We start from the raw sequence: 20,561 nt of genomic DNA, 5'->3' as shown, positions 1-20,561 counted from the left end.
AATATAACCTGGCATGATCCTTTAATGCTCTGTTCATTTGCTGTTGTGCAGTGCGCTTCACCTCATCAATTGTCATCTAGGAACAATGATATAAGCTAATTAGAACATCCTTTCAACAAGATTAAACAGAACTTTCTAGCAAGTTAGAAATAAATTCCATTTTTTAGCATTAGAAAATATGTCAGCAGATATAAAATGAAAAGATGAACATAGGCAGTACAATGAGAGCTTGAAATATAGGGAAGCTGGTAAAACTAAAATCCATATGGTTTTACTGATCCTATTTTCAACCCAGCTTACTACCATTCAAGATAAGAGAGTTTTCTCAAGTTTAGAAGAAAATAATTTATCTCTTGTTTAGTCTCATTACATACATATGATATACATATATACATTAATTGGATAAATTTGGAAACAAACACTGCCTATTCTAGGAAACAAAAGCCTGAGATTGTGGGATTGATATGCTAGTAATAAAATCAAGATATAGCCAACATACAGAATTAAAAACAATAGAAATCAAATCTGAAACTTCTCAAAATATCTCGCCAAGTTTGGACTTCGGATTTTTCAACTTTTCCCTTGTACATTTTCATTCCAATTCCTCCCTCTCTCCCCGCCAGACATTTTTGAGTACCAAATTAGTAAATTCAAATGTCCCATTTTCAGATAGTTTCTACGGGTTAAGTCTAAAGGCTTTGGTAAAAATGAAACAAAAGTTCATTGGCTTTCATTATGAAGTTTTTTGCTTTTTGCAGTTCTGGTTCATTTGATAGGAAAAGACGCTCTTATCTTTCACAAAGTCTCACCTCTTATCCTTCGTAATCAATATACAGAGTCCAGGCATCATAGTTAATAAATATCCAATTCCAGCTATGAATTTTAACATGTTCCCAAATAGCAGAGATGTTAAGTCAAATAATACCTGCACTGCAGCTGCAGTTTCTAGTGCTATTGTCTGACTTACAGCAGTATTACTTCCAAAGAATTTCACAATTTGATCAATGCTGTCCTTCAAGTACTGGCCAAACTCCAAAGACAAATCAGTAAACAAGTAAAGCAAACAAATTAAAAGTCAAGTAGAGGAAGGGAGCAAAATGACAAACTGCATACAGTCATGTAACATGGAGAAGCTTTGGCAACCATCCTCCAGTCCACATTATCATCAAAAGGTTTGTAATGGAAGACACCAACTAATGAATCATAGGAAGTCGCACTCTGAATGGATGTGAAACAAATATTTCAGATATCACAACTTGAATTATGAGCATAAAAATAAAAAATGCAGAACATTAACGTCAATGACAGCCAGACCTCAGCAAGGAGACCTCTTGGTGATGATAACTTGTATGAGCCCAACTTAATGTCAAAGACCTTTGTTTCTGGATAAAGCTTTATTGAGCAACTAAGGTCTTCACATGATAATTCAGCAACGGACTCTTTGGTTTCACCGATAAGCTTTGAAGCATTATGATTCATGTGAACTTCCACGAAAGTATGAATAACATCCGCCTTGCTATTTACAGCCAATTGTCCATCGTCGCCCTCCTTATATCCTATTATTTTATTTAACTGGTTCCAGTCCTCTTCACTGAAATTGAATTCATCACTTTCTTCTTTAGGGGATTCACTGGTCCTGTAGCATGATCATAGATGAGCTTCACAGTAAAATCTAAAACAAAATTCATTAGTTAGTTACTGATACAGGAAAATATCTTAAGACAAGACTTCACCATCCAAATGACCACCAAGATTTCTGTGCTTTCTGTTTCCTAATGTTATGGTTTGACTCTGCCGATTGTTCCACAAACTTGTGAGCCAACATTCTGCAAATATATAATACTTCAAGGTCAAAGAATAAAACAAGAGGGTTCCAAGGTCTAATATATGAGTAACATATAACATGCATAAAACTTTTGATTAATCCCAATCATGTGGATTCCAAACTTGTAAAAGTGCATGTGAAGGAAGAGATATCTGATGCTCATACAGTGAATAAAAGAAGCATCTATAGATCTTTCTTTATAATAATACAGTTTCCAAATCATACACACCAAAACTCAACAATGTACAAAGGCAAAAAGAGAGCTTGCCTGCTCAAATGAAGTAAAATCAATATTAGCAGATTGAGGAGTAAGAATTCTTAATAAAATGGCAATGAAAACTGCAAAGATGCTTTTTCTAATTTCTAACCAATGATACATTAAATTTTTTTAAATGTATGCAGATGTACATAGACTGTGGTTATGATACTATAGTTGAATCAATTATAGGCTCACATATCCTTGTTTATTCATATAATTAATTCAATATTAATATTAAATACTACCGTATCAAAACAAACAACGTACCTCCATTGCAATATAAGTTCAATATCAAGCTCCCGATCTAGGTCTTCAATCTCTTTGTTGCCACTAATTGTAACCTGAGTGGGATCAGATTTAAGTAGTGAAGCATACAGAGAGATATATCTCTTCCGCAAGCTTGCATATCTTAAAACTTGCTCCCATGACATTTTTCCACTGACAGAAGCACAATATCCATAGTCAATGAAATATAAACATTAAACATGATAAAAAAAATGATCAACTAGCACCATAGATGCCACAAAGCTCTACTATTAGTTTTCAAAAATTTAAGTACAGCATTCTGAATGTCGAAGCAGCAAGCTTAAGAGGGTGTTGGTTTGATGAGAAAATAACAAACCAAACATCCTCTGAACTTTATTGAAGATGAAGGTTGAGAAATAGAACGAAGAAAGCTGAGTGGAAATTTCAGAACTGCATCTTCCTAGTACTGCTTGAGAAACTACTCCTTAAAATTTGAAAAGCAGCATAAAGATGAAAAAAATAAAAAAGTAATCGAAGAATAGTATCGGAGTTACTTAATAGTAAATTACGCTGTAAATTGGAGTTACTTATGCGAATCACACTCCCTGTCTACAGAAATTGGTTACAAAATTTAGCTTGGCAAAAGACAATAATCGGATGGTTCAAATACCTTGCCTTCTTTATCTGGTCAGATACAGCTCTGTAGGCGTATTTCCACCAAGACCTGGAATCAGCTTTTACTGGCACCAGTGGACGATAATGGGCATACTTTAGTCGTTGATTAAATGCAGCAAAGTTGTCTGCTAATTTCATGATATCCCCATATCCATCCTACAAAGAAAAAAATGCAAAGATTATCTACAAAAACAGACACAATCTCTAAAGACAAGAAAAAACAAGTCAAATGAACCTTGGATATGCTGATTGTAACATCGTCTAAGTTCACCACAGCCTTCTGTAAAGGATTTTGGCTATCAGCAACTTCAGTTGGCAGTAGCTTGGAGTACTTTGCCTTCCCAGTCACTGGTTGCAGAATGTACGAATGCTTTCTTAACAAATTATCAGCTGGCTTCCCATCTTTAGTGCCATACTTAAATATCTGAATGATTTTATAAGAAAATCACTTCCAAGAAACTAAGAAAAGAAGATAATAAAATTACAAGGAAAACGTAATAAAGTTATATTGTTCAGTCTTTCCAGTGCAATGATTTTCAAGTTAATATAATAAGCATCATTGTTCTTCCTTTCTACCTGGTAATATTAGAAGGTGCTACTCCTTTTTATGTTATTCTTCTTATGTATGGGGAACCTGTTACTGAATTGTTTATGGGGTTAGATGGTTTGTAACTTTTATTGATGAGTTCCTGTAACATAAACATACCTTATTAAACAGAACTTCTTAGTTTGTCCAACATTTCACGTCATTTTCATTTTTTTTTTCAAAAATCAGTTTTTTAATTCCATTAAACAAATCTGATTAGATAATGGACCGAGTATGTTAATGTTAGGTTCCTGGGTTTGGAACCTAACAAGAAAACACTCAAAAGATAGAAACAAAAATGAAAGAATGAGTTTTGCTATTATTCACCGTAAACGAATCTCTTTACAGGGACTGGGTTTGAGAGCATAACCTCCCTCTAGAGAGCCTAACCTCCCTCCTCAGGATGACAAACCCTGTTAGACTACAATCAAAACAATCGACCCCCCACTACAATTGATTATTTGCTATTTATACAACCAATAACCCCACTCTTCCTAACTGCTAAGGCAATTAAGGCAGTTAGACATTTAATGTTTTATTCCTTCACTCGTAAATTCTCCATCCCTAACATTACACCCCGCTGCCGAACAACCTTGTCCTCAAGGTTGGAAATGGGAAACTTGTCCACTCGGTCTCTCCTACTGATATCGTTTGGCCGCTCGGTCTGTTATCGCAACCGCTCGGTCTATCCTGTTGATACCGTTCGGTTGTCCCCTGTTACCGTTCGGCTTGATTAGGAGGCTTAGGTGGTGGCAAATCCTCCTCTTCATCGTTTTCCTCATCCTCTGCTAAGAGTACCACCCGCAGGCTCCTTTCTGGACAATGGTGACCGGGCAGGAATGGTCCTCCACATCGAAAACATCGTCCCTCTTCTTTTCTCTTCATGAACTCAGGATAGGGCAGGTTCCTCACCATTCGGCCTCTATTGTCGCTCCCGCCCATACCGTTCGGTTGCCCCACCTTACCGTTCGGTTTCATTACACTACTCGTTGCGACTTCTTCTCTTCTCACCGATTGTCCGCTTTCTGCCCCGCTCGATCGACTCGGATTTGGGTGATTGATCTCGTTTCTTGTGTCTGCCCCGATCGCTCGTTCCCACGATTGTGAATTCTTGGTCGCATTCCAACTTCCCCCTTTCTTCCTGAGCGTCGCGTCCTCCACGTCTCTCGCGATTCTCATCGCCACCGTCAACTCCTGGGGGTCCTAAATGCGCACCTGCCCCTTGATGTCCTCGCGCAACCCGGCAAGGAAATAACCCAACACCTGCTCCTCCGGTATGCCACGGGTTTGCCCTACCAACACCTCAAATTCGCGAATGTACTCTTCCACGGTTCCCTCCTGCCGCAACGTCGCCATTCGTTCGAATACGGACCCCCGAAATCCACTCCAAAATCGGCCGATCATGGCTGCCTTAAGGCCCTCCCATGAACGATTGGTGGCCTTTTCCTTCCAGAACTTGAACCAGTAACTCGCGCTGCCCTCCATGCTGATATACGCGAGTTCCACCTTATCTTCCTCCGCTACCTTCTGGATATCGAAAAATCGTTCCGCCCGATTGATCCAACTGTGAGGTTCTAGCCCTTCGAACGTGGGTAAGTCCACCCTCTTCCTCCAGTTATGTTGCACCCTTGATGATCGCCGCTCCCTCTTCCTCCAGTCTCCTCATCGCGCCTCCCCGGATTATCATTTACGGATGTTTGACTTCCATCCGAGTCTCCGTCATGGTTATTAGTCCTCGCCTCCATCATCCGTATTAATTGTTGCAGTTCTCGTCGTACAGCGGCGGACTCAGCCTTCACCCGTTCCATCATAATCTCCAACGCCTCCAGTCTTCCCTCCGTCGTCTCTCCATAACTCGTTCTTGCGCCCAATTTGGGATCCGGCAGTTTCTTGATCCTTCACCCCCACTTCAAACGGCAGGTCGGACCAATTGTTAGGTTCCAGGAACCTAACAAGAAAACACTCAAAAGATAGAAACAAAAATGAAAGAATGAGTTTTGCTATTATTCACCGTAAACGAATCTCTTTACAAGGACTGGGTTTGGGAGCATAACCTCCCTCTAGAGAGCCTAACCTCCCTCCTCAGGATGACAAACCCCGTTAGACTACAATCAAAACAATCGACCCCCCACTACAATTGATTATTTTCTATTTGTACAACCAATAACCCCGCTCTTCCTAACTGCTAAGGCAGTTAGGCATTTAATGTTTTATTCCTTCACTCGTAAACTCTCCATCCCTAACAGTTAACCTGGATCTAAGGATCATGCATGATCTCACCTAATGCACCCCTACCAACAAAAATGGGTCAGATAATTTAAACATAGAGTACGACAGAGATAGTGTTAGGAATAAAAGAGGGAAGTAACCTAATACGTAACCTAACAGATAGCTATAAGAGTAATCAATGCTGAGTCAGCACTAAAACAACCAGTAATTAACTTGTAACTAACTGTAACAGAAAAGCTAAACATTAAAATGAGAGTGAAATGCAAAATGCACAAGACAGTTAATACCGGCTGATACAATATCTCCAATTGCATGCAAAGAAATATTGGCATGACAACTGTCACTAGAAAGATGACAAAGAAAATGATTAAGTTTGAACACAAGCAAAAATGGGCATTGAAGGCACCAAGAAAAATACTAAAAAATTAATTTAAAAGGGGGATATCATGGAGAACGATGTCACTAAAAATCTGGTCTTCAACGAAGCCTTATAGCACCATGTGATCCATGTAATGTACCTCACCTAGTAGAAACACCTAGTGGGATAAGGTTATTATTGTTGTAGTAATATTAACAGGAAAAGGAAAGAACCGCTTTTCAAAGGATCATGATAAAATAACAGTGACAGTGAGTCATTGAGATTACAATAAAAAAGCAGAACCACACCCCAAAACATCTTAGACAGACCATGAACAGAAGCCCACCAATTTCCCTACCCTTCTAGAGAACCAAGTTGGAACAACTCCTCTCCTCTCACACAGCAAGAATATCAACATTAATCATAAATGTTAGATATATTAGATTATTAGATATCTTATCTTTATCTTTTATCTTCAGTTATTTTGTTATTAATCTTTATTTGTATTTTGGACTTAGTTCATATTTCCTTTATTATAAATAAAGTACCTTACGTATACTTTCTACACAAGGGAGATTATTCTCATACATAATTTTTCACTATATTCAATATGGTATAAGAGCATAAGGGTCTTTCGAACAAATTTTGTCACCCCTTGTCCACTGCAGCCGTCACTACTATCAAAGTCGTCGTCGTTGTCGCCATCATTTGAACTTTAGTGACTGAAAGGTTCCCTGTTGGATGAAAATTGATGCTTAGTTATGCATCATTCTCAAGGGTATCCTTTACTCTTCTTTAAAACAATTTTTGCATTCCTATGACACATGTTCTGAAGTCTGGAAATAGGCCAAATTATTATACACCAATAATATTTACATTTTTATGGTGTTTGTCATGATTTATTCAATGTTGTTGTTTCTCAGCATCCGGACTCTATGACTAATTATATGGGTAAAATTCATGCTCTTCATGAATTTAATGAATTATTGCCTCTTGCCTCTACTATTGTCCAAGAAATAGAGCAATAGTCAAAGTTCTTCATGATATTGGCATTACACGGACTTGCTGATATATATTCCCATGTCTGTGATGAGCTTTTGGGTTCACTTGTTGTACCCAATATGGCTTCTATTTGTTCAACTCTTATGTGACTATTGTATTTTCGGCTTAGTCAATATTTTCTTTATTATAAATAAAGAAAATAGCAACATCATGATAACCAAACTACCTACTATACCCAAACAAATTATTCTTTAAATACGTGATAAATATTGAAAAAGAAAAGGACTTTAAAGAAGTAAAAAAAAAGTAACAATTCTATGTAAATCCATAACTGTCCCTCCCTATCCCCTCCAGCATACATACCTGAAACCACTCTGAAGGGAGCAAATCTTCCCATGTTTTGTTAACATGCCATGGTATAATATTTGAATCTAGATAAACTGCAAGTCGATCAAGTTCAACAGACTGCAAAGCAATGTAGAAAGAAGAAATTAACAAAAAGAAAAAAAACACTAGCAAGTACCAGATGTATTGATCATTACATACACAAAACCATTACTTCCATTCAGAATTTATGTTTCACAGGCAAGGAAAAAAATTCATTGAAAGAAAATGAAAATTTAGATAACCTTTCTTTGTTCCAAAGCAAGATATACTTTAAAACTTTATCAAATGGATAAGCATCTTAATCGTACAAAAGGATTTCATCATTACAGCCAATATAAGTCACATTAGAACCTTTTGAATGCGATCTAGTGCACCTCCAGTAATAAAAGTCTCTTTCCCGGTATCATCAACTGTCACAGCAGAGAGTTTATCCAGCATAACTCCAGCTGCAAATGGTTGTCCTGGATTGCTAAAGCAAAATATGAGGCTATAAAAGGGTATAACATGAGAGATCTAATTTCCATTCACAAAACATTCCAAAATTTTCTAGTACCTCTCACTATCCTCATATCTGATGTGAATATTAGAAATTGAAAGCTTCAAGTTTCCAATGATGGTGCCAATGAGGGATCCCAACCATGATTGATTCTTAAGATTAAAGAACAAGAGACATGAGTTAATATAAAGTATTCTTAATAATACAGAAACTTGTAGGCATAGGTTTACACAGAGAGACATGAGTTAATATAAGGTATTCTTAATATAAGGCAAATTTGTTACCAACTTTCATGCGAAATATTTTGTTTGGGGTTGGGTGAGGCTGGAATTTGTCCTTCAACTCTGGGACAGTTTTGATTGTTAACATATACAGATTTTGACAAGAAACAAGCAAAAGTTTTGAGACAGTGGTGCAGTTTTGGCAGTCCTCTGGTGAAACTTATAGGTATATGTATTTTATTTCATGAGTGTACATGGACTGTGAAAGTATTAAGTGTGTTTGTGATGTTTGAACTCAGCTGCGGCCTAATCAGCCGCTGACCAGCCATTGTGACAATTAAGTTGAGTTAGCTAGGAATTAGGACAGATGCAGCCTCTATTAGGGGACTAGAGCTAGAAAGTTATCAAATTGACTATTGAGAATAATATAACGATCAAATGCACAGCATAAAATTTTCACACTTTCATAATAGCATTCATGTTTTCTGAAATTTCTTTCCCACTCTCTCTTCAACGTTTTAGTTGCAGCCTCTTTCAAAATTGTCTTAATTTGTAGCCTCAAGGATGCTGTTTAGCCCTACATTAACTAAATGTGTCACTAAAATAAAAACATGCACAGTCCTTAGCTTACAAGATGCTTATAGGGCTGAGTAGCTCTAAAACCCAAATTCTAAGAAAACCTGGAGGGAGAAAATTTCTGTGTATTTATCCAGCGATCTACCATTTTAATCATGTCCAAAAAATGAGCAGATGAACATAAAGTTGGGTGGATATATCGTGCAGGACAAAATCCAAAGTGAAAATCTACTATTTGTTTAAAAAAACATTTATAAAAGTGAAATTCGTACCATTTCTGATTTTAACTGTTGTGATTTCTCCCAAAGTTTCAGTTCCATCTCCTGTTGCCAAATGGAAGAAAAGTGAGCTTCCTCAAATAAATCATCTTCAACCAAAAGTGAGTACACTTTATCTAACTCTTACTTCTGAATTCTTACCTGTATTCGGCTCTTCTTAGCTTCTTGGACAGCATCCTCACTACATCCCTCAACTTGAGTAGCAGGTTCAGCTAGTAAGAAAATGCGATCCAAATATACTAGGACTGGATCTTGACCAAGCCTACTCCATGGAACCTTAAAATAAACACAATCATCAAATGTGACCATCAGTCAAGCAGAAAGAAATATTTGACTTCTGCTAAATGGGTGCATGATGAATGAGAAACTATTTCAATAATGAACTTTTACCACAATCCACAACAAACCAAGAGGCCCGCATCTCTGTTTGTCCCCTACCAATACATATATAGAAAAGAAACAAGCTCTTACAGCTTTGGCAATTACAATATGCCCATGAAATTATAAAATAAAGAAGATAAATAGGAAAAATCATTCCATTTATACAATTGTCATGCTGCTGAAATAACCCCAAAGTCCCTCTCTTTTTTATCAACTGTGAAAAGCAGAAACCATAAAGTATAAGATAATTTTAGTTAATCAAAAGGAAAGAATGCTATTGAATCACCTATTGCATTGCTAAACAAATATAAGATAATATAAATTAGAAAAATGAGAAATAAAACAGTTGGTTACACCACAAATTAATCACACAAATAGGAGAACAAAGCTGGCAAATGAAAAATTATACAGAAAAAATAATTCAAATATAGTACTTTTGATGAGCTACTGTTGTGTAAATTAAAGCTATCATTTCTTCGTTAAACACGATCAAGGCTCAAAGTTCCCATTTGTTCATCTAAGCTCTTGTTATTTCTTTCTAACTCAGTCTTGTTTTCCTTTATGTCCATCCTTGACCAAAGAGGTTTGCAGTAGAAGGAAAGAGAGTCAATAATGGCCATTCAATTTTACAAAAATGGTCAAGAACAAAAATTAAATTAAAGTAAAATCAATCTTGGCTATCTATGCAAAGATTGAATAATAAAGATAGTATCCTCCGACTCAATGGATGCATACATACTTTACTTACAGGAAGCAGTATGAAGAAAAAAAAAAAAAAAAAAAAAATATATATATATATATATATATATATATATATATATATATATATATATATAACCATATTCAACATATTATATTTCTAAATTCTGAGTAAGCAGTTGATCCCCCACCAACCTGAAGTTTCACTGATCCTAGAAAACCTGCCTTAACCTTCACTGGAAGTTTTAAAGCATTCAGAGCCTCAGGCTTCAGCTGCATATTCTTCAGCTCTACATCGCCTGTTTCATATGTAGGTAAAGATATTTCAGAAAAATTAATGAGGAAGATAAAAAGTAAAAGCGAGCAACTCTACATCCATAAACTCAGTAAGGATATGTTTGGAAGTTGAATTCTGGAGGGAAAAAGGAAGAAAGAATAAATTTTTCATTTCAAATAAATATCCTCTAATTTGATTTTATTTATGAAGAAATAAAATTATAGATTAGGTTGGATGTCCTAATATTTAGTTTATTTGTGTAAATATGATATAATTCTCTTAGTTTAAAAATAAGAAAATTGTCCTCGTTTTCCTTCCCCTCCAAAACCATGCTCTCAAACGTACCCACAGTCTTCCAATAATGATTATTAATAACTAAGATGCGTATCTGTTTGCACAGATGGACCTCACGAACAAAATTGACCACGAAATAGAATACCGCTAAATCAGGATAGCTAGAACAAATTACGCATTTGATTCTCCAACACATTTTGAGAAAGAGGAAATAAACATAAAAAACCAATATAGCCAAATGCCAATTGTTGATAGTAGAATCATTTTACCCGTACCTTTTCCCACTCTCATTCAAAACTACAATGATTGGAGAACTAGGCAGAAAATCCACATTGATAAAAAACAACAGTTGCAGGCACAATTTGCAACTCGAACCACTAGCTCATACTCGCTAAGTTCTTCTGACACTATCAACAGATTAAACACTTGAAATTCAATTCGTCAAATATAAACGCCGAAATTAGTATCCACATTGATCGGAACAGTGCAGAAGTTTCACAATCACCAAAAACAACAGTTCCAAAGACAATTTGCTAGTCAAGTCACTCGCGAAAAATCGATACGGTAGCCTTGGCAGGACGAACTGATTAAACACTTAGTATATCCAATTCGACAAATATTAACGCCCAAATAACTACGTTGATTAATTCAATGCAGAAATTTCACAACCACCGAAAACAATAAGTTCAAACAAAATTAGCTACTCTAACGACACACGCACACTCGCTACGGTAGCTCTAGCGCTGCCAGCAGATTGAACACTTGAATTTCAATTCGACAAATTTAATTCAGACACAAACTCGTAGCCTCACTCTAATCTCAACTAGCAATCAAGTGTAAACAAGAAATAGCAAAATCTTTTATAAGGTAAAGAAAGTGACTAAGAAAATTAAATGAATAAATAAAAAAGAGTAGTTAGTCAAGATTTTGAGAACCTTTCCAGACACTGATCTTGAGAGCTTCTTTGTTGAGACCTCTCACATAATTGCCAAGGTACCTCTGTAAGAGGTACGCCACCTGATCCTCTAGCATCTCTTGGCGGAGTGATCATATACACCGCACGACGAAGTCGATCGCGGCGGTTACAGAGACGAAAACACGACGAATGACGATGGCGATGAGAAGGAAAAGAGGATGGAAAAACGGATATCGGAACGAGTGATTCGGAACTTGAAGGTCACGTTGTTGTCGCTTTGGCCCCAAAAATAAATATAAATATAAAATGAAATGAAAATGCTACTATTACTACTATCTTGCTCTGAAAGGTACTCCCAGAAAAGTCGATCGCTATGGCATAAAATTAAGATGAGCGTGTAAAACAAAAGTTACAATACACGATTTTTCAACCGTAAGAGTTGACCACGTACAAAATTCCTCACGTGAGGTCACGTGTGCAACAACGTGGCTGTTTCGTAAGAGTGTAGGATTGTAGACAAACAGCAACGGAATCGTGAAAAACTATAATAGTGAACGTTATTAAAATTATCATTATATTTATTGTTAATTAATGTTCCCTTCATCAGAGCAACTTTAACTAATTATACAGCACATATAGTTAAAAACATATTATTAAAAAAATATTATTTAGCATTTTTTGCTTTACCAAAAATACGTTTTACAATGCGGTTGTCCTTCGGTGGTGGACACGCTTGCTCTTCACGAATGCAATTAAATGACAGGTGGCCTGATCTGCCATGCTGACATCGCAAGCAGCTAGCACGTTGTTTATCCCAAATAATGAAAATCAAACTAGTTATGGAATCGGATTTCTCATAAAATAGTGATATCTAGATTCTAAGAGTTTTTCTTCCTTTCAGCCCAATCTTTTTTGGTATACTTCACTGGAATTTTTTTTTTTAAATTATTTATGAATCATATTTTCAAATTTTAAATTTTGGAAAACATATTTTAAATTAGATAATTTAGAAATATATTTTAAATAGTGTATTCTATAATTTTGGAAATGTATTTCAAATTGTGTAATTTGATAAAGAAATATATATATATATATATATATATATATATATATATATATATATATATATATATATATATATATATATATATATATTGTATAACACATTTCTAAATTATATAATCTGAAAATACATTTTGCCTTATATAATTTGAAACACTTTTCGTATCAAAAATTGTATTTTTGGATCATGTTTGAAATATCTCATTGGTATAAAACATTAAACAAAACATTATAAATTTTGTTAATACATAACATATAGATAGAAATTATATAGAATATTAATAAAGTATCCAAAATAATAATTATGCTAACATAATATAATATATATATATATATATATATATATATATATAAAGTAAAAAAAAACTAAATAAGTTTTTCAAAAAAGTAAGAAATCGTTATACAAAACTATTTAAAAACAAAAATATCACTCACAGTATCCTTGACTTTCACTAAAAATATGTTACTCGTGACTCATTTTCATACTAAATAGGGTGATCATTGTAAAATAGAAACATTACAAAAAAAAGAAAGAAGTATAATGTTTAAAAGGAAACTTCATAAACAATTTAAAACATATAACATTATATCAATAGTTATAAATATCATAACTCATACAGATAAATCTAGACTCCATTATTCAAATACATGTTTTGACAGGGGGTTTCAATGTAGATATGCACTCGTAGTAGTATTTATGTTTTACATAATTAATCATAAACACATGAATTATACCATACTACTCATGGAGTTAATTTTTTACATCTAAAACCAAAAGTCTAGAGTAAATACCTCTTGTCATTCTCTTATCCACCCCATTCATCTCTAAGTTGAATGACTGATAGTATAGTTGGATACCTTCTTTTGAACTCTCATATGTCAAGCATACACTAAATAGTCACCAAGACACATTATTTCTCCTTAAAATTTCTCTCAATAACTAAATCAGTCATCAACGTATCAATAATTGTTATATATATATATATATATATATATATATATATATATATATATATATATATATATATATATATATATATTCATATGGTCATTGTACTCACCAGCAACATAAAAAATATACAAATCAATACCAAACAACAACAAAAAATTAACCAAAAACATGGAATATGAAATGGCACTCAATTGCATTCTTCTTACAAAATGGCCCGCTCAACGAGACATTTATGTCACTCAGCGAGCTGAACATAAAATTATTCCAGACTTGTAATGGAGAGTGGCACTCAACAGTGCCTTGCCACCGGTCAGCCTCAAATCATTCGCAAAAATGGTTGCTAAGTGGAAAAAAGTTGTGCTTAGCGAGTTGCAGCTAAAATGCTTCCAAACTTAAAATTTCAAGCTAGCACTGAAAGCTACAACAATCTCGCTCAATGTCATATCAAAAAATTTCCATTTAAAACATGTGATTTGGGAAACAAATGACATGTTCATATATGATTAAATCGGCATTCCTAACACGATGTTTAGTTCAAAATTAGTTCTTAATGTCATAATGAACACCAACTTGATCAAATGGTTAATTCCTCAATTTTCTTAATCACCACAGTCTAGCACAACTAACACGCGTTTCAAGCAATCAAACATACCATAGAGTTAAGCATAAAAGTAAATCAGATTCAACAAACCAAATTCAATCAACAATATCTCATTCACATACACTAAAACATCTAAAGTCTCTTACCTGACAAATGACCAAAAAGCTCAAGGATCCTAAAACATCTCCATGAGCACAAGACACTTTATTTGCTCATACAAACAATAGAAACATGATCGTAACACACTATTAAGACTACTGATCAATAGAAAGTTTTATAGAAGACTCAAACATAACATATAAACTAGAATCACTTACGTGCACATAAAAACGTGCAAAGCAAAGAAAAAAATATAAATCCGCGTACTCTGTAATAAAAACTGATCGACTATTTAATAAAAACTAACCAACTTGTTATTTAAAATATACTCTCACATGTAAAACACTATTTTCTAAACTCTTAGGTTAATTGTGACACCCGGGCACGGAGACGAGGGCGGGGAGTGACGCCGGTGCAAGAAGCATGGTGCAGGGGGCACAGACAAGGAGCGGCTCCTGGCAGCTTCGGGTGGAAGGGGTACATGGATGAATCGAACATACACCGGAATGAGAGGGATTTGGAGACTGTATAGGTATGGGACTATACAGTTGAAGGATAGCTTAAAGGAATTGATTTGACTACTCATATCACCAAAATGCATTTGCTTTTCGGTAGCCTGACTCATAAGAACTCCATGGTTAAGCGTGCTTAGCCTGGAGCAATTCTGGGATGGGTGACCTTCTGGGAAGTTTTCCCGGAAAGTGTGCGAGTGAGGACAAAGCACACTGGAAAGCCTGGTGGTGGTCTGTGGGGGCAGTCAACGGTCCCTGTGAGTTGCCGGGACGTTACAGATGGTATCAAAGCCTAGCCTCTCCCAGTACGGTGTGGTTCGAGGACGAACCAAGCGGAAGCTGGTGGGCATGTGACACCCGGGCACGGAGACGAGGGCGGGGAGTGACGCCGGTGCAAGAAGCATGGTGCAGGGGCACAGACAAGGAGCGGCTCCTGGCAGCTTCGGGTGGAAGGGGTACATGGATGAATCGAACATACACCGGAATGAGAGAGATTTGGAGACTGTATAGGTATGGGACTATACAGTTGAAGGATAGCTTAAAGGCGGTCCCGGTGAGTTGCCGGCGGTCCCGGTGAGTTGCCGGGACGTTACAGATTCTAAATGGCATGATTTTCGTATTTTTTTTAATATTTATTATGATCATTATACTCGTTCTATTGAAATTACTATACCTGTTTTAGTTTATCAATTAATCTAACAAAAATTATCTTAAACTGTTTTATTACCCTTTATTTTGTTTTATTTGAATTTGTTTTCTACATTATGAAGTTGACAAATAATTGTACACAGTGACATATATTGATCGTAACTATTAAAAACACATGTGTTACAATTTTTTTATGATAATAAAATTAGTATTATTACGATAAAAATATAAACATTTTTTTATAAATTTATTTTAAACAATTTTAATTTATTTTGTAAGTAATTTTATAATAAAAATAATTAAGTTTAAAAAACAAAAATAGAATAAAATGATTAAATTTACTTACAAGATTAAAATTGATAAAATAATTATTTTAATATAAAAAAATTAAAGCATAAAATTGGAAAATAACCGTGTACATCAAGAAAAAAAATTATCTTTATATATATATATATATATATATATATATATATATATATATATATATATATATATATATATATATATATATATATATATAATAAAAAAATACATTATTTAATATAGCAATGATCATAAAAAGTATACACATTTAAAAAGTTGTCATTCTTTTTTTAAATTCTTGAAATTCATTAATAGTTGAATCATAAGTAAAAGTTAGGAATGATAATATGATTCGGTCTGACCAATTTTAACTTTTCTTATACGTGACATACAGATTTGAAAATTGGTTCGTGAGCCATATAAGAATTTTAATAATTTTTTTTAATTGTTTAAATGAGTAGAAATACTAATTTCTATAAATTCATTTCTTAAAATAAAAAATATTTGTAGTTTTATAATTTATAATTTTTAAGTTCAAGTCTATCAAAAATAGAAATAACTTTTAAGTAGATTTAAGACTTAAATGCTTACTTCGAGGAGGTGAATTTGTGTTTAGTAACCGATTTTAAAAATGAAGACATTAGATCTCTATGTTATGAAAAGTGCATGACTTTAGTTCTATCCGTTTAACGGCGTTAAAATTTGATAATGTTGAACTGATTATGGATGATGTGCAAGAAATGTCGATATGGTAGCCGGAGTTTCTTTTCCCATCTAAGAATAGGGAAAGCTTGGGGTTCTCTCTTCATTACGGCAGCCATGTGCCTCTACCCCGAACAGGATTAACGCCACTCCTCCTAACCGGCCAAGCACGTCATTGGCAGCAACGCGGATTGAACACGAATAAGTGTTTATCTACTATCCAATTGACAACAACAAAAAATCATTAACCTGTCTTGTCTTGTTACGTATTGGATACTCATTTAAAAAATATCTACATGTTTTAAAATATTCATGGATATCCATGGATACCCATTAATATTTAAAAAATATTTTATAATTTTTAAAATAAAATCTAACTAAAAATACAACAAAAAAATATAATATAATATAAATTAAAAATTAGTTTTAATTAAATTTAACTTAACAAAAAATAAATTAATTTTAATATTAATAAAATTTAACTTAATAAAATATAAATTAAATTTAATACTAATAAAATTTAACTTAATAAAATATAAATTAAATTTTAATTTTAATATTTATAAATAATAAAACGATAATTTGATACTTGCATCCCAACACACGTTTATAAACAGATAATAAAATATTCATTACTTCAGAATAATAAATATTTACCCATGAAAACTCATATGAGTATTTTTTTCATCCTATACTTAATACAAATAAATGAGCTATTTTTATGAAATAAAAAAAAAACGTAAATAAGTTACTTGAAAGAAACATAAAACTTGTGGTGCTTGTATTGAACTAAAATAGTTAATCTGTCTAGTATTTTTCTATGCGAGTGAGACTAAAATACTTAATTTGTCTAGTATTTTTCCTTGCGAGGTATTGAAACTAGCCGTATTGTCATCCATAATAAAAGTCTTAAGAGACTTAAGCGAGAAGAAATTTACAAAAAATAAGTCACACTTGTATACCAAAAAAAAGTCGAACATGTTTGCTTTTATACCGTTTCCATTTTAGTATTTAATTCGCATTTATTAATTTTCATATTTTACATCATTTAATTTGTTTACATATTTTTAAAAATCAAACTTAATTTTAGAGAAAAAAAAATTATCTTACAGAATGAATTTTTCCTCCATATTAATACTTGTAATGGCGAAAACTATACGACATATACACCAAGGATCACCAGTAATAAAAGCTAAAATAGCGCATTATACCAACCATCTCTCTCTCTCTCTCTCTCTCTCTCTCTCTCTCTCTCTCTCTCTCTCTCTCTCTCTCTCTCTCTCTCTCTCTCTCTGACAAAATAATGAGAAGAAAAAGGAGGTTCGTGGAAAAGAAGAGGGAGGAGGGTTGTGAAAACTAATAAATAGGAAAGGAGAGAACTTTGAAATTTTCTATATATCAATAAATGAACTTAAAATCAATGATTTTTAAAAACATGAACTAGAGTTACATAGACAAAATTAGTAAAAACTAATTATTAGTTAATAACTAAACGAAACGATAGGTCCGTAGAAGGGTTTTTTCTTTTTCAACAGTTTATTTGTTTCTTCCGTAAAGTATGAATAACATGGTAGTGTGTTTCAGACCTCAAACTTCCACTATCCCAATTTCTTCGCAGGCCACGGCCACAGCTACAGTAAATAAAAGTCTCCCTTCTTGGATTCATATTTAATGTTCACTTAAAAAGGTGAAAACACTGTAACAAGTTAAAGAAATACATGTAGTAGCAGTTAAGTTTCTTCGTTAAAACTTCGAAACTGTTTGCAACCACCACATCACATAAAATACTATATAACTAATACCTTTTTATATATATGTGATATTTTAAAAAATAACAAGAATCCTGAAAAATGAGTCATTGGGGAGAGAGGATCCAACACGCAACTAGCTTCTCTATGCGTATTACCATATACAGCTTCATGAACAAAAAAACCTTTCAGAGGAGGATCTCTTCTCTCTTGACCCTTCTTCATGGAAAGAAAAACTTCACTTCTACTTTCCTTCTCTTCATTGTTTTTTCTTTTCCTTTCTTCTTAGACAACGCTGAAGCGGTTTAACTGTTTTTTTTTTTTCTTTTCTTTCTTTGTATTCTATTACAATACAAGTTTCATCTAAGCGGCAGCAACCGTCCCTGCACGAAACGAGTAATTCTGGGCCTTGTTTGGGGAGACAGATTTTCTTTGCTCCTTTTTTCTCAAAGCCTTCATAGAAGAAATGTTCTTATTCTTCTCCTTCGCTTCGTCTCTCTCTATTTGCTCTTGTCTACACTCTTCGCTGCAAAAAGGCGTGTCCCCTCTGCAGTACAAACAATTCCCACCCGTCAGAGCCATGCCAGAGAGATCCAACAACATTCACATTCAAATGGAAACCAAAATTAAATTACAAAATCGAAATCAAACCTAAGCAACACCATTGAAGAAAAAAAAGGAAAAACCTTCACTTTTGTTAGATCCTGACAAGAAACAACCCTCTTGGGTACAAATTTTAACAAAAATATAAATTATTAAGATATCCCAGCATCACACGTTTCAAGACCTAGTCGTTACCTACCGACATACATATCAAGATTTTCAATTTCCCATAAATTCATGACACTGCAATTGCATATCACTCAATTAACCATAACAACAGACTGTTGAGAACAAAAACATGTAACAATCTAAAAAATAAAGGGATGGAGAAAGAAAGATTTAGATTAAGAATCATAATAAAAACTGGAAGCCCGAAGGAATCTAATTTAAATCTAATTTCTCAAAAAGGGTACGGATTGAGGAATGTAATATGTATATTACTAATCTTTGGTGCAAGAAGATGAATTCTGTAAATTGAACCTGTACATGAAGATGTCTCGATCCCCGAGTGGCTTCTTGCAAAGAAAACAAGCTTGAAGAAAGTGGGGTCGGTGATCTTCGAATCTGGCATCATAAAATCTCCCAGATCTTGGGGAAAGAATAGAGGGGTTCCTGAAACCTCTGTTGTAGAAAGTGCCAAAACCCAATGTTCTAGAAACAAAACCATGTTGGCTGTGATGGGAGTAGTTGTGCCCAGAATAGTCCGTGGAAGAAATCCAACCGTCCTCTTCGGAGAAACAATGTCTCTTGGAAGAACCGGCCATGGTTTGTTTTCACTGTTTCTCTTAGGAAACCGAAAGGAAAAGTGTTTCCCTGGGTTTGGTTTGTGGAAGGAACGAAGGAACACAATGAACAGAGAGTGATTGGGAAAAGGAGAAGAGAAGGGTTTTATAAAGTGGTAGGTGAAAGTTTTTTTGTTCTGGTCGTTGAATGCGGAAACGAGAGGGCAATAATAAGGAGAGGCAGGTTATAACTTGCAATTACAAAAACTAATCCCTCTGTGTGCATCCATTGGCTCAAATACCTGCATCTAGCTTTTAAAAAGTTTTATTATTCTTATTATTAATTCGAGGGGCACCCAAAATTACAGGCATGCCATTGAATGTGTAAGAAATGGAACTGTGCTTGTACATGTTGTGGCATTTTTGTAATTTGAATAAAACGTGAGGGTTTGAAGTGAAAATAGGGAAGATCTTTAACAGTTAGTTTGCGCTGTGTGAGAAGTGATGGGACCCAGTTTGGACCAAACCTCACATGTCCCACTCCTCTTGCTTGCCAAATTGTGGTGGGGTGTAAGTAAGTTCTAGGGCCCAAACTCACGCACTGCGCGTAAGAGTAACGGTAACTCTCAAAAAAATAAAAAAATAAATAATATATATATATATATATATATATATATTTTTTATAGTTCAATAAATTGTCATATATTTTAAGATTTGGAGCTTTCTAATTAAATTTAAAATAATTCTGTATAATTATTTATGTATTTGGTTATCAAACTTTAGTTTATTTTATTTTTTAAAAATTAAAATATTTGTATTAAAATATATTAATAACAAATAAGTACAAAATTAAGAATACTGTACCAAACTCTTAAAACCATAAATAAAGAAAAGGACAGAGACC

At 34.2% G+C, this 20,561-nt stretch overlaps 2 protein-coding genes across 3 annotated transcripts in view; both read right to left on the bottom strand.

Annotated features, from left to right (window-relative positions):
* The window catches only part of LOC124822162 (pleckstrin homology (PH) domain-containing protein), a 56,186-nt gene extending 44,178 nt beyond the window's left edge, over window positions 1-12,008 (bottom strand). For both annotated transcript variants that reach the window (XM_088100343.1, XM_088100344.1), the window contains exons 1-15: window positions 11,725-12,008; window positions 10,414-10,517; window positions 9,280-9,414; window positions 9,133-9,183; window positions 8,121-8,215; window positions 7,919-8,036; window positions 7,544-7,645; window positions 3,241-3,429; window positions 3,001-3,161; window positions 2,352-2,522; window positions 1,734-1,826; window positions 1,315-1,636; window positions 1,114-1,218; window positions 926-1,021; window positions 9-76 (exon numbers count right to left, since the gene is read on the bottom strand). In XM_088100343.1, the coding sequence (XP_087956469.1) occupies window positions 9-76; window positions 926-1,021; window positions 1,114-1,218; window positions 1,315-1,636; window positions 1,734-1,826; window positions 2,352-2,522; window positions 3,001-3,161; window positions 3,241-3,429; window positions 7,544-7,645; window positions 7,919-8,036; window positions 8,121-8,215; window positions 9,133-9,183; window positions 9,280-9,414; window positions 10,414-10,517; window positions 11,725-11,821 (1,907 nt within the window). In that variant the 5' untranslated portion in view covers window positions 11,822-12,008. The remainder of the gene's footprint in view (window positions 1-8; window positions 77-925; window positions 1,022-1,113; window positions 1,219-1,314; window positions 1,637-1,733; window positions 1,827-2,351; window positions 2,523-3,000; window positions 3,162-3,240; window positions 3,430-7,543; window positions 7,646-7,918; window positions 8,037-8,120; window positions 8,216-9,132; window positions 9,184-9,279; window positions 9,415-10,413; window positions 10,518-11,724) is intronic.
* A 6,361-nt stretch (window positions 12,009-18,369) lies between these two features.
* On the bottom strand, window positions 18,370-19,919 carry LOC124834706 (FCS-Like Zinc finger 2-like). The gene is made up of 2 exons (XM_047309468.2): window positions 19,416-19,919; window positions 18,370-18,879 (listed from the first exon to the last, which is right to left on the bottom strand). The coding sequence occupies exons 1-2, from the start codon at window positions 19,697-19,699 to the stop codon at window positions 18,696-18,698; spliced, it is 468 nt and encodes a 155-aa protein (XP_047165424.1). The 5' UTR covers window positions 19,700-19,919; the 3' UTR covers window positions 18,370-18,695.
* Window positions 19,920-20,561: the final 642 nt, after the last annotated feature.

Source organism: Vigna umbellata, chromosome 10 (genome assembly GCF_029865625.1).
Source record: "Vigna umbellata cultivar VRB3 chromosome 10, Vumbellata_1.0, whole genome shotgun sequence".
Taxonomy (NCBI): domain Eukaryota; kingdom Viridiplantae; phylum Streptophyta; class Magnoliopsida; order Fabales; family Fabaceae; genus Vigna; species Vigna umbellata.
This window is presented reverse-complemented; position numbering and strand designations above follow the sequence as displayed.

Excerpts from the sequence above, each read along its gene's own strand:
- LOC124834706 (XM_047309468.2), bottom strand. The coding sequence starts at position 19,699 with ATGGCCGGTTCTTCCAAGAGACATTGTTTCTCCGAAGAGGACGGTTGG. Across the intron at positions 18,880-19,415 it reads CGAGACATCTTCATGTACAG|AGGGGACACGCCTTTTTGCA; the intron begins GTTCAATTTACA and ends TTTGTACTGCAG.